This window comes from Anguilla rostrata, chromosome 6 (assembly GCF_018555375.3).
Source record: "Anguilla rostrata isolate EN2019 chromosome 6, ASM1855537v3, whole genome shotgun sequence".
Lineage (NCBI taxonomy): Eukaryota > Metazoa > Chordata > Actinopteri > Anguilliformes > Anguillidae > Anguilla > Anguilla rostrata.
In genome coordinates, this window is record NC_057938.1 from 41,088,843 (window position 1) to 41,101,820 (window position 12,978).

Here is a 12,978-nt window from a genome sequence, read left to right on the forward strand (position 1 = left end):
AAAGTCACAATACAAAAAAGTAAACATTTGCGTCCACATTCAAAATAGAAGAAAGAAATAAAATCAGACATTGAGGCAAATTATTGATATCAACAAGGCTCAGAAATGAATTATTTAATGAGCGGATAATAAAATGCCCTTGACTTATCATGGGTAGGCTACTACCAAATGCAGCAATGACTCATCTGAAAGAGTCTTCCCATCTCAAGATCCTCAGAGGCTTCACTGGTATGCTCAAAGAGGTACAGATGCTGGCATAATGGAGGTTTGGTTTTTGCATCTGAAAACAATACTGTTTCATTTATATGTGTACACACACACACAAAGTGGGGTAGCTTCATCTTAAACCAAAGAAATATGCTTATCTTGGGTTATGTGTTCTTTGTTTTCAATAACATTGACATTGACAGCATGTCATTGGCCCCTGTGTAAGACATCTAACAAAGCCATTATGAGACTTATCATTTCATCTATACTTCCATCTATAATATATTCCAATGTTACTTGAGTTGTGGACAAAACATTTGGATTGTCAAATTGATTGATTAAATAAATAAATAAATGCACACATTGTCCTCAGAGAAGGAGTGAACTGACCTTCCTTCTACATAGGAGAACGGTTTGGACCGAATTTAGAGTATATCATGTTTCATTTCAGTAAACGGTCATAAAGGTATCGCTGCAGCTGATGAAATATTACTGTCATACCCACGGATGAAAAAAGAAATTGGTGTAATTTTATATATCTAAAAACACCAGACACATTATATTATTATACCAGACTCTATTATATTGAGTTGTTTGAATGGTAATATCCTTTTTTGGCATTTAGTGCATGTGTTTTGCTCAGGCATTTGCATTGCCATGGTAAAACACACTGTTGGCAGTTTCCCTATACAGAATCAATGAGCTAACTCAGTGGAATCAGTGTTGGGCAGGAGTTATATGACAGGACTGGAGATTGTACTTGAACTGCTGCCAACAACCACCATTTTTAATTCACACAACCTCTTTCCTAAGAGCTATTTCACAGCCCAGGAGATTTTATATTGATTTCCTAAATTATGTATTCGTGGTCACGTCTACTTGTATGTCAGGAACAGGCGAAACTCCAAGACTGCATGTATTTGTGCCAACAAATTACAGTGCTCTCTAAATTGATACTCTTAATAAAGATGAAAAAGGCTGCATAAAATAAACAGCGGAGCTAACAAGCTATTTTAGATATAGCAACACAATCATAGGATTATATAGCATAATAATTATGTACTAATGTATTTAGTCCTAACCATTAAAAAAATTACGATCACAGAACAAACACTACAATGAACATATTCATCACTACCATGAGCACAGAAAAAAGGAAAAAAATGTTTGTGCTGACAGCACACGTGGTGAAATGGAGACGGACTGTACTGGGCGTCATATGAGCCCTGTTTCACATGAGCTCATATGAAAGACCCAAGTCAGTCCTCCCGTGTGAGATACATGTTACGAGTCCCAGAGGGAAACGGCTTTAGTTTCTCTGGCTCTCTAACTGATAAATGCCATCCCACAACAGGCTGCTGAATGAAGTATAGTGATGATGATGATGATGATGATGGTTATTATTATTATTATTATTATTATTATTATTAATAATAATAATAATAATAATAATAATAATAATAATATTAGTAGTAGCAGTAGTATTTTAATTACTGAAAATAAACTGCTGTCTACATAGTGGACGTTGGGGATATGTTTTGGACTGCAATAGCACAGCATTGACACTAATTCCCAGAATGCTCAAATGAATGATGATGACTCAGCAGTACAATCCAGCATTAGTAGAGCTCAGGGAAATTAAAAGGATGGGAACCCACATTTTAAGTGAAAGGTCTTTGTGGTGGTTTTGGCACTGCTTCTCGATCAGCAGTCTTTACCTAATGGCCATTGAAGGTTAATCACACAGATGCTCACATTGCAATTTCTGCCTGAATCAAAAGTGTCACAAGCTATGCTACTGGACTGGGAACCAGTGATTTCATAAATAAATTGGCAAAAAAGTAAAATAATAAAATAAAATTAAAAAAGCACAAACCTTGTAGCTGTGGAAAACTGTATTTTTAAAGTAGAGTATATGCACTTATTAAGTGCTGGGGTATGGATTAAATGAGACCACAGGCCACAGATAAAATAGTGCATTCATCCACCACAGACTTAATCATGCCACATACAGGATTTACCAGCACCAGGTGACCTGTGGGAGCCATGTAGCATAGGGTATTGGGATACACCAATCACAAGGAGTCCTGTTCAACAGCCTGGAAAAAGAAGTACCAAAAAGCAAAATGGATACTTACAACAAATTTACAAACAAGACAAGCTGCAGAAATTGGACAAAATATTAACTATATACACACCATATACTATATTATTACCAAATAAAGTTCATATGCAAAAGGCATATAGAAGCCCGTTGGGTGGCAACGGAAAATGTGAGATATAAATCTCCATTAAGGCCATTGGGTGTGACAGTACTGAGTAGGCGTATCCACCTAGATTCCCTTGGTAGGAGGAGTCTGTCAAAATAAATCACCTGTTGTTGCGTTTGACTTTTTAAATTACAAAGAGGCAGATATCAGAGTTCTTATGCTCATATTTAATGAATGTGCCGCCAATGGGGTCAGCACATCTGTTTTGTGCTCAGTGATGCACACGGTGTAAATAAACTGGCACAAATTTCATTGAAATGCAGTCTTTTTAGTTCCTTAAGGTAGTTGAACCTCGTCTTTTAATTAGATGTGAATATTTGTTGTAATTTAATACATTTCTTAATTTGTATCTGGTTGAGCAGTGTAGTACATTTGATGAAGGTTGATCCAACAGATTGCTCTGCCTATCAACAAATGTGGTGAGTTAATTAATTATTGATATCTTTCAGAGTGCCGGACAACAAACGAGGGTGTTCGCGGGATAAATCTGCTGGATTCAGAAAATGAAACATATTTCACTTAATCCTCACTTCCCCGATAGGACATAAAGTATTTCACACTCCATTAATCGAAAAGGAGACCTCATAGATCTTAAGGGTGGTTAAAAGCAGACTTGTTTGTGGGTGTGTGCAATCTTAAGGAATTTATGACACCTTGCAGCTCTGTGAAGGAGACAAATGAGTAGAAGCTTAATTGGTTCAGCACCCATTGGCAATGATTTGAGAATTTTCCTGAGGAGAAATAGATTTGTTTGATTTTGCCACGTGCAGACAGCATTAGTTGATCTACAGTGATGGGTGCAGGGAGGGATGGAATTTGTCTGTTATAGACAAAGCCTTCAGTCTTCAGTGAGAACACACAGCCTTCAGTAAGAACACACAATAGGTGATTGTGAACGCTTTACTAATCTAATGTGCAAATCAGTAATTAAGCAGCAGTATGAATGGATAATGTGTACTATGCAATTCACCTTATTCTTATTATATATTTTTTTCTTTTGTGTTCCCAATCTCCTCTCTTGGACACCACACAAAACCCTCTTGATATTTCACTTCCAATCATTTGGCTGTGTTTGGAAGCAGGCCACATTGTAATGGAGGGAGAGAGCCCCTGGGGCAATGGAGATGGCATTGGACCACCACTCAGCCTTTGCTGTCTCATCACAGCTCTGAATGCAATTTGACTGGCATCTCAATCAAGTGAGCAACAGTCAACTTCAAATTCAATCAGGCTTGGCCAGCGCAGCACCGACTTCATACTGTTAAGTGCCTGCTGGCTCTGGGGATGACCCTTGTGACGATTCCCGCCTTGCCTAGGGATGAAAAAGGGCAAGAGCTGTCCTTTTCTAATTGCTGCATCGCTGTGTGCCATGCTTCTGAACAGGTAATCTTCCATTTGCGTCCAACTCCTTAATCCCGCCAAAGTGCTGGATGGTGCAGAATCAACTCTTCAATTAATGCCACTCTTAGAAGGCCAGTGCCAACTCACAGGAGAAACAGAGAGCAGGGTCTGCCTGTGTCATTACTCAGAGGACTTATAAACAATCAGCCATGCCATGCACTGGCAAAAATACCCAGACAACATGCAAGCTGCTGGACATACCTTGCTGCTGTGACATCACTCTGACATCCGGCAAACAACTAAAAAGGGACTGCATTGTGCCCATATACTTGGGAAACTAAACTACCACTCAAATTTATATAATGACATAGAACAGTGAAAAATGTGCAAATGGTACACTGTGCACATAGTACATTTCCAAATGTGCAGCAACAGGACAGAAAACCACCATCAGCGTTTCACATTTCTATATATTCAAATATTTATGATATTGTATTTATCTTAATCTTGAATGTCTTTGAAAATCTCATCCCTACTCAGCACACTAATGGCTCCCCAATACATCCAGTAAAACTGAAAACAAAAGACTGAAATGTGAAACAAATTTCTTAATTTCAACAGGGCAGGCTAGTTTTGGCTACAGAAAGACTTTACTGACCCCTAGTGGCCAATCTCTTCTATTTACTTTGTACTCACAGCATTGTCTACCCATATGAGAATCACACATAATCTGTGTATACTGCCAAAGCAGCATCATTTGCATCAGAAACAATTATGAAAAGCAATGGTTTATTTCAGTATTTTATCTGCATAAACACAGCAGTACTACTATGCTAATTGTTCTGAGTTTTCAATGCCACATTGTTTAATCCATATTTATTTTCAATCTCAGAAGTGTACATACCACCTAGAATCCTAACCATATTACCTGCATAAATATTTTTTTGCTCTCTTCATGATAAATTAAATATGAAACATACAGTGTCCAGCCCAAGGATTTCATATTCACTCATTATGTTCAGTATAAGGCAATTCATACAACACATTACGGTGGAAATTCAAGCACAGATGATAGCCATACAAACACAATAAAAAGGTAGTTTGGTTTACTAAAACACAGCTAAAACGAATCAAATCAATTAATTTGGCACATACATTTGAACTCAATCTATTTAACTAACTTTATCAAACCATTCATCCAATGCACAGAACAGAAGACATATTTCTGAGCCATGCAGGTGTCTGTGATGGTGATGGAGTTCTCCACATTCATCTGGAAGCTGTCAACAATCCACAAGGTGGGCTATAATGTTACGTTTATGTCAATGATGAAGAATCGGTCAACATGCCGAACATGAGCATCTTTGACAGCACATGATCAGAATGAGATGTGTCATACCAGATGTGTCCTATTAGGAATTTCATGAGCCTTAAATGCACACAGGGACTCAACTGAATAACAAAATTTTCAGGAAGACCACTACTTAATATTGGAACCCTGGTGAAATGAGCTGAAGTAATTTAAGACTGGTCATGTTTTTTAAATGATTTGGCTCAATTTCACATGTGAGTAGGCCGTGTCCGACAGGACAGTTACTTTAATGGAAATAATTACTTGTTGTTTAATCTGGAAATAAGGCCTATAATGTGGTGAAATAGTTATAACTTCTGGATCACAACTGAATGTTGTTTTAACTATTCATCTGGCATTGTCACTTAGGAGAGGAGCTGGAACTTGAAAACTGTTCACAAATCCCTTTTACTGACAGATTTGTGCCAAATGTTATACAAGGTATTTTGTGGAAAGTAACTGATAATTGCAATTTCCATTTATATCCTGCCCTTGTATTTTCTAACACTGTGTAACACTGCCATGGATATGACTATGTACCATATAAATACATAAAAATGATAATACATAATGTCATTGTAATATTCTCATTTAAATGCATATCCTTCATAACTGAAAGATATGACATCAATATGTGATTTCTTACACATTCTGAAATCCTATATACCCATTTTTTTGTAAAGAACTTTGCTCAAAGCAGTTAACAGTTAGCAGTTAATTGCAGTATCCCAGCTACATCTAATCCCAGAAGCCTGTAGCCCAGCACCACTACTGCATGCCATCACACATCTATTGTGAAGACTCAAACAGTGCAGCATGATTACACATAATCATCTGTTACATTACAGTTGTCAAAGGCTTACTGACAGAGATTCTCATCCAATGACACTCAGTTCACTTGGTAAGCCCCACCATGATCTCACTGATTTCCCAAAGCTTCCTAGCCACCTCCTTATCTGTGGCTTTCGGCAGCAGTTCCTCATCTTCACAGTTAGCGAAACACCTCCCATTGATGCCCTCCACTTCTGGAGCGCAAGCCAGGTACAGGGGGGTCTGTGCACCCTCCAGAGGACTCTTCAAAAAAGGCCCAGGATGCCAGGTGAAACAGCGGTTTGGCCAAAAGAGGGATGTGGACATGTCTCCCAAGATTGGTCCACACCATGCCCAGTGTAAGTGCATTAACAGTCACTCCCACCTGTCCTAGCTGCTGAGCCAACTCCAGGGTGAAAAGCAAGTTGGCCAGCTTGCTCCGACTGTAGGCAAAAGCCTTGTTGTAGCTCTGCTCACTGCATACTTGTAGAGCTTGGAGGTGACCACAACAATCCGGCTGGGGGCGGACTTTGTTAGGAGGTCCAGCAGGAGGGTAGTCAGGAGGAAATGACCTAAGTGATTGACACCAAACTGCATCTCAAAGCCCTCATCTGTTTGTGTGCACTGAAAAACACCTGCATTTTTGATCAAAACATCGAGCCTAGGCTCCTCCTAAAAAAAATAAAAAATAAACCATTAAGCAGGCCACGAGGCAGTCTAACACATGATGAAAGCAATTATTCGATGCAACAGTGGCTCACACAGAGACTGAAACTGAAGAGGCTACATAACAACAATGCATAGTTACAATACCTTGTGGGTTTATAACCAAAAAAGTTCACAACAATCTATGAATAATGCACTATATGCATCCAGTGCTTCCTGAGCTACGGCAATGCAATGTAGCTAATCATTAATGCCATGATTGTAGCAAGCAGTGGACCCCTAAAGCTACCTTGATCAGTAGTACTGTGTACAATACACAGTATGTCATTGCTGATCTGTGAATATCAAAATACTAACGCATGCTTCTACTAACACCCCACAGTGACTCGGTAACCACGCAGTCTCTTCATTCTGTGAATGCAGGACACAATCACATAGGCGATGCGTTAACTGTAGATACTTTAACTATGAAACTAACTTGCCATTGTGTTAGCTAAATTACAATGGGCATTTTGGAAAGGATCTAGCCACCTATGGCGTTGGAGACAGTGAGCAGTTACCTGCAATATCTCCTCGCAGAAACTGTGCACAGATTTCAAAGACGCGAGGTCTAAGTGTTTGACCACAACTTCGCCCTGACTGGGCCCTGCTTCTTGTCGAATTTCCCGGGCAGCGTCCTCCTCCTTCTTCTGTTCCCGACAGGCCATGGTCACAGGCGCCTGTAGCTTGAGGAGCTCCGCGGCAGCGGCCTTTTCGATTCCGCTGTTTGCTCCGGTCACTACAATAGTTTTCCCACGCATCATACCGGCAGGACAGCACAACGTCCTTACAGATGAATGCCTAGCGAAGATTTTGCGAGCGATTAATAATATACCACCTAAGACAGCGGCCAAAAATTACCGCCGCAGACATCGTACTTACTATAAAGTTAAAAAAAATAAAATAAATAAAAATAGCTAGCTATTTTGATAACAAGTCATCTGCAGCAAAGTAACACTTCAATACCCATGTCTTTTCGGAGTTAGGGTTCACGTCATTTTACGACGACGTTATTCCGTAAACAACTAGTAGCCTATCCCTGGCGAAGAGATTCGGACAAGGACAAATATGGACGTAATTCATTCCGCGGTCGTAGCCTGTATTTATAGCCTAGGCATGTGTGATTACAAATACTTCACTAAGTATGTTTCACTCAATGTAATATTCTTTATCCGCTACAGTATTAAAATAAAGAAGGTAACCGCCAAATATTTTCAAAATAAAATCAAGATTGAAACATTTATTTTGCGGGAACTTTATTTATCCACCTTGGGCATACAAACTTAAAAGTAATCTAATTAAGGGAAAAGATATGAATGCCAAAAGACAGCGATATGTAGCCTACAGTCAAACGATGTGAGCCGACATATAGCGTATCTAATAATCTACGTAAACATACAACCTTGGAGAATATATGCTACAGCCTGACATGCCACAGAAATAAGAAACTATATAAATATAGTAATCAGAGTTATAATTTTTCTTCAAAGGAAGAGTTGTGTTGGATTATTAGCCTATTACAACCACAGAATATATTCATCCACTCATTACCTTATTATATTATCAGACGTAGTTCTTGAGTAAACCTGACTACTGAACAGGAATATTTGAAACTGAATTCTTAAGGTCCTCACACATAGAAAATGACTGAACAAGCAGTTTTATTTTACCACCATAAACCACTAGTGTTGTCAAAAAAGGAACGTGTTAAAAAAATAAAAATAAAAGCGAGGTCACTCAAGACACACTTTCATAAAAATATGTCAAATATGCAACAGCTAGAACAGGGTAGAATTGGAGAAAGTGTAGTGCAGCCTAGTAGAAAAGCAAGTGTTTCTTTGCTTTTCATATATGTATATATTCAGGCTTTCATAAATAGATTAATATTGGTCATCAAAAAAGGACTATTAAAAGGTGCAAGCGTCAAAGGTTTATAGGTTTATTTGTTACATGTATGTGACAAGGCAAACATAATAATAATAATAATACAAAGTGCATTCAGACATTCCTGAATGTGCAACAACAAGCACAAAGAAATGGGTGGCAAGATAAAAATGTCTATTTAATTGCTTATGCCTTTACAGAATGGGAGGCCAATTGTCTGGGCACAACTCAGTGTCTTATCTGAGCAGGGCATTGTGGATTGGTGCTGGGTCCACTGCTCTTCCTCATTTACAATGACCTTGACATGGACATTGAAAGTACACTAGTTAAATTTGCAGATTATACAAAATTGGGAGGTTTAGCCAACAGTCTGGAATCTACAAAAGTAATCCAAGAAGATTTAAACAGAATCGAGAAGTGGGCATAAACCTGGCAAATGAAATTCAATATAACTAAATGTAAAGTTTTACATGTGGGGAATAAAAACATAGGGCAGGATTACTTTATGGGTGGTACAAAATTAGAATGTGCACAAGTAGAAAAAGACTTGGGAGTAATAGTTGATCAAAGCCTATCAACATGGTCTTGTCAATGTGCAGTAAAAAAAAAAGCCAACAGGATGCTGGGATACATAGCCAGGAGTATTGAGTATAAATCTAAGGAGATCATACTCACCCTATACAATACCCTTGTCAGACCACACTGAAGACGGGCAACCAGATTGATTCCGGGTATGAAAGGTAAGTGTTACGAGGAAAGGCTGGAGATGCTTAAGCTTGAGATGCTTAAATTTATTAAAGGGATTAACAAAGTGAACTACAAGAAATTATTCAAGTTGAGTTCGGTTATCAGAACGAGGGGGCATAAATGGAAACTGGCAAAGGGTAAATTTCACACAGACAATAGGAAATATTTTTTCCACACAGAGAGTGGTCAATGTGTGGAACAGCTTGCCTGGACATGTAGTGGAGGCAGAAACACTGGGGGTATTCAAGGCCCGACTTGATACAGTGTTAGATACTATCTAGCTTTTAGGCAAACTAAGCATTAAGTACAGTTTAGTGGTAGGAATAGACGAGCAGTGTTGGGCTGAATGGCCTAATGAATGAAATTTCAACCAAAAATCAGAATATAATTTACCACCAGACAGATTCATTTCCCCTCTTAAAGGAAAAAATGTGAAATCAAGCCGCCAGACATACACATTCGACTAGAAAATCCTTATAAAAAAGCCCTTACATCATTGCTTTCCTTTTTCACCAAATAAATAATACAATATCTGCATGTATTGAACTAACATTTACATTGGGTATTGAAATACCAATTCCAGGGTTTGTATAAATCTGATAATGACACTTGTGTTTCATAAGAATAAATATGACAATGCTATGGAAATTTTGATAGCTATGTCCAGTATCAGTCATAGTCATAGTTAAAGATACAGAAACAAACCACACAGGACTATTCTACCATTGTGTACAACGAGCCCTGTTTTTATATCCTATGTAGAGAGTACAGTACTTTATTACTAATTGGTCTGCTCAATGAGCTTACCCTTATGGTACTTTTGTCCTATTCCATAGGGCACATGAGCAGCAATGGTTCCCAGCTCCTTGGCCCCCTCAACGTGGAACATCTGATCATCAAAGAAGATGTGCGGGCGGATCTTCTGCAGGAGTGGACCTTTGGGGGCTCCGGCAAGGAAGAGTGCCTCATCGATCTCCAAGCCCCAGCTCCTTAGGGTCTTCAGGACTCTGGCCCCTGAGCTGGCTGCGCTCCTAGCCGTCACTAGGTAGGTCCTAATAGGGCAGTCCATTCGCTCATTCTTGGCATAAAACTTGCGCTGGAGCTTCCCCAGTGTTTCCAGGAAGCACTTCAGGGGCCCCTGAGGTGGGAGGCAAGGTGTTCAACTAATTTAATGCAATATAAAAAAATCACACTGTCTTTGAGTCAAGATCATTAGAGTATAGGATTATATCTATAAGATTAAAACATTTCATTTTTCTTTACAACAATGCCACTGCAGTTTTTGTATTGTATGTTTGCTTACTGCTGAAATTATATTATACACTATTAATATGTTGAAATTGCATGTGTATATGTATATACATAAGATAGCATGTCAATAATATTGATGTAGTCCGATTCACCTGTGCAAGGGGCTTGTTCTCATACATCTTCTCGTGTTCAAAGAATGTGTCCAGCCCATGCTTTTTCACAATGATCTCAGACTCATCAGAGAAGAGGACGGCATCACCATCGAATGCCACACGCAGTTGTGTGTCACTTAATTGGATCTCTTTCTCAGGAGTGAACATGGTAGCAGCAGCAATACCTGGGTAAGTGGGACATTGTCCAGGGCTGTCAATCAAAATGTCTCCGGTAACACATTTCTTATAAAACTGGGGAAGCAGTTTCACCTGGGCCTTTGCCGTCCCCTGGAATTCCTTTGTAAACCATTTTGATGTTCTGAGCACCTGGCAACAAGTAACTTGATAACAATTTGTGAAATCAAGCTTCACTTTTGCGTTTTGCATAACTGCTGGGAGAAATGTTCACAATCTCAAGGAGGAAACAAGGCATGGAATTTAAAAGATTAAACAACCAATCAAACCTCACAACTTAACACTGCAAATAAGAAAGAAAAACTGAACAGATGTCAGGAGAAGATATGCTTTTCTACTAAGTGCTTGCTAATATTGTTAACTGAAATTTTACTCACCTTCTTCAATGGCCTCCTGCACTTTTTCAGAGTCTTTTGAGAGGTAAAGGTTGGTCATGTAGGCCTTCAGATACCCAATTGGGCTTTTCCCACCCGTCATACAGAACCGCTCAATAGTTAAATCTAATGTGGACACACATACAACTAATTAATGTAATTATCATTGCTGTCATTTACAGTACTCACTTTGTGTTATGAGAACAATTAGTCATGTTCTCCATAATGTGTGACTGCAGGCATTGCAAATTGTAGACACTGAATACAAAGGTGTGGTGTAGGCTACATACCGTAGTGATTGATGCTGTTAATGAGGCGCACCCCGACCTGGGCTTGGTTATTAGTCATTAGGACGATGTCAAACAGCTCCTGGCTTTCAGGGTACAGCTCCCTCAACCGTTTGTTCACAGTCATTAGAGCCTGTCCATAAACACAACATTCAGCCTGGGACTGAGTAACAGTAATGCAGCTGGGATAAGGACTGCATCTGTACCTAATATCCATAATACTTCTCTGAGTCAAAAAATGGCATGTGCTTTGTAATTAGACTGAATGAGTCACATACAGAATTACTTCACAGTCCATTGAAATTGGCTAAAACCAATGTGGAAGTGCAAAAGTTGTTTGAATGGACAGGTCACACACCATTCACTCACACATCATACCCATGGGCAATTTAGAGTCTCCATTTAGCCTACATGTCTTTGCATGTCTTTGGACTGTGGGAGAAATCTGGAGTAACTGGAGGAAACCCACGTGAACACAGGGAGAACATGCAATTTCCACACAAAAATGCCCAGGCTTATATTCAAACCCAGAAACCCAAGTTTGAAACGTCCTTATCATTGCAAACTATTTTGAGCCAGTTTATCTGGTTATTCAAACCCAGGACCCAAACATTTTTGAATAAGGAATTTTCTCAATGTGTAACAACTGAGAAAAGTTATGGTACATTTAGTTGTATGACAGATGTTTAGAATTCTACCTGGCTATTTTTTAATATATATAATTCCGGCTCCAAAGTTCAGCTAATGGAAACAAATGATATCACAAAATGAAGCATTAAGCTTATATCAAAACATGGAAAAATATAAAACGCCACCCAGACCACACACTCTCTTTATTACCTTTACAAAAGGAAATGAGGCGCCTGGCATCAGGGGCTCATCCTCGTGCTGTTGCTGGTAGGCAACGTACTTTTCCAGCCCCTCCTCCTCGTAGATTTTCCTCTCCTTGACCATGTCAAACAGCGTGCGAGATGACACTGCTATGGTGACGGCAAACCGTGGTTTGGGCTAGTGATGCACAAAAAATAAAATAAAGTTTAAAAAGGACATACTAAAATAAGGAATTATGAAGTCCTTTCCTAAACTTAGTGAAGGGGCAGATATTTTTCAACTCCGTTAGCTCACCATACTTCTTAAACGGATATTTCAGCACAGTTTACAAAACGCACTTACGGGAAGTGGTTTCTTTGCTTTCAAATTTTCAAAGGCAGCTTTGGCTGCGGCCCATTCTTCTTCCTCCGTTTTGTCATCAATCGCGGTATTCTCTGCAACGTTAGTGTTGATTTCGCTCATATCTGCGACTGAATCAGACTTTACTTATAGACCTTAGTTGTCCACACCTTCTAGTGAGGAAGGACCGTAACTTTTTACATTGCGGAAATGAGGAACTGAGACTCTGACATA

At 39.1% G+C, this 12,978-nt stretch overlaps 1 protein-coding gene and 1 pseudogene across 1 annotated transcript; both read right to left on the minus strand.

The window, feature by feature from the left end:
* Positions 1-4,971: 4,971 nt before the first annotated feature.
* LOC135257210 (retinol dehydrogenase 14-like) lies at positions 4,972-7,779 on the minus strand (annotated as a pseudogene).
* An 830-nt stretch (positions 7,780-8,609) lies between these two features.
* LOC135257209 (cytosolic 5'-nucleotidase 1A-like) lies at positions 8,610-12,965 on the minus strand. The gene is made up of 6 exons (XM_064339714.1): positions 12,748-12,965; positions 12,415-12,582; positions 11,578-11,707; positions 11,291-11,413; positions 10,719-10,903; positions 8,610-10,453 (listed from the first exon to the last, which is right to left on the minus strand). Exons 1-6 carry the CDS (start codon positions 12,865-12,867, stop codon positions 10,097-10,099), a joined length of 1,083 nt encoding a protein of 360 aa, XP_064195784.1. The 5' UTR covers positions 12,868-12,965; the 3' UTR covers positions 8,610-10,096.
* Between the last annotated feature and the right edge of the window lie 13 nt (positions 12,966-12,978).

What these genes read in the sequence shown, in the direction of transcription:
- LOC135257209 (XM_064339714.1), bottom strand. Translation starts at nt 12,867, where the DNA reads ATGAGCGAAATCAACACTAACGTTGCAGAGAATACCGCGATTGATGAC. An exon ending in AAGCAAAGAAACCACTTCCC is followed by an intron (nt 12,583 to 12,747) that starts GTAAGTGCGTTT and finishes GTGCATCACTAG; the next exon opens with CCCAAACCACGGTTTGCCGT. An exon ending in AGAACAAGCCCCTTGCACAG is followed by an intron (nt 10,454 to 10,718) that starts GTGAATCGGACT and finishes CTCCCACCTCAG; the next exon opens with GGGCCCCTGAAGTGCTTCCT.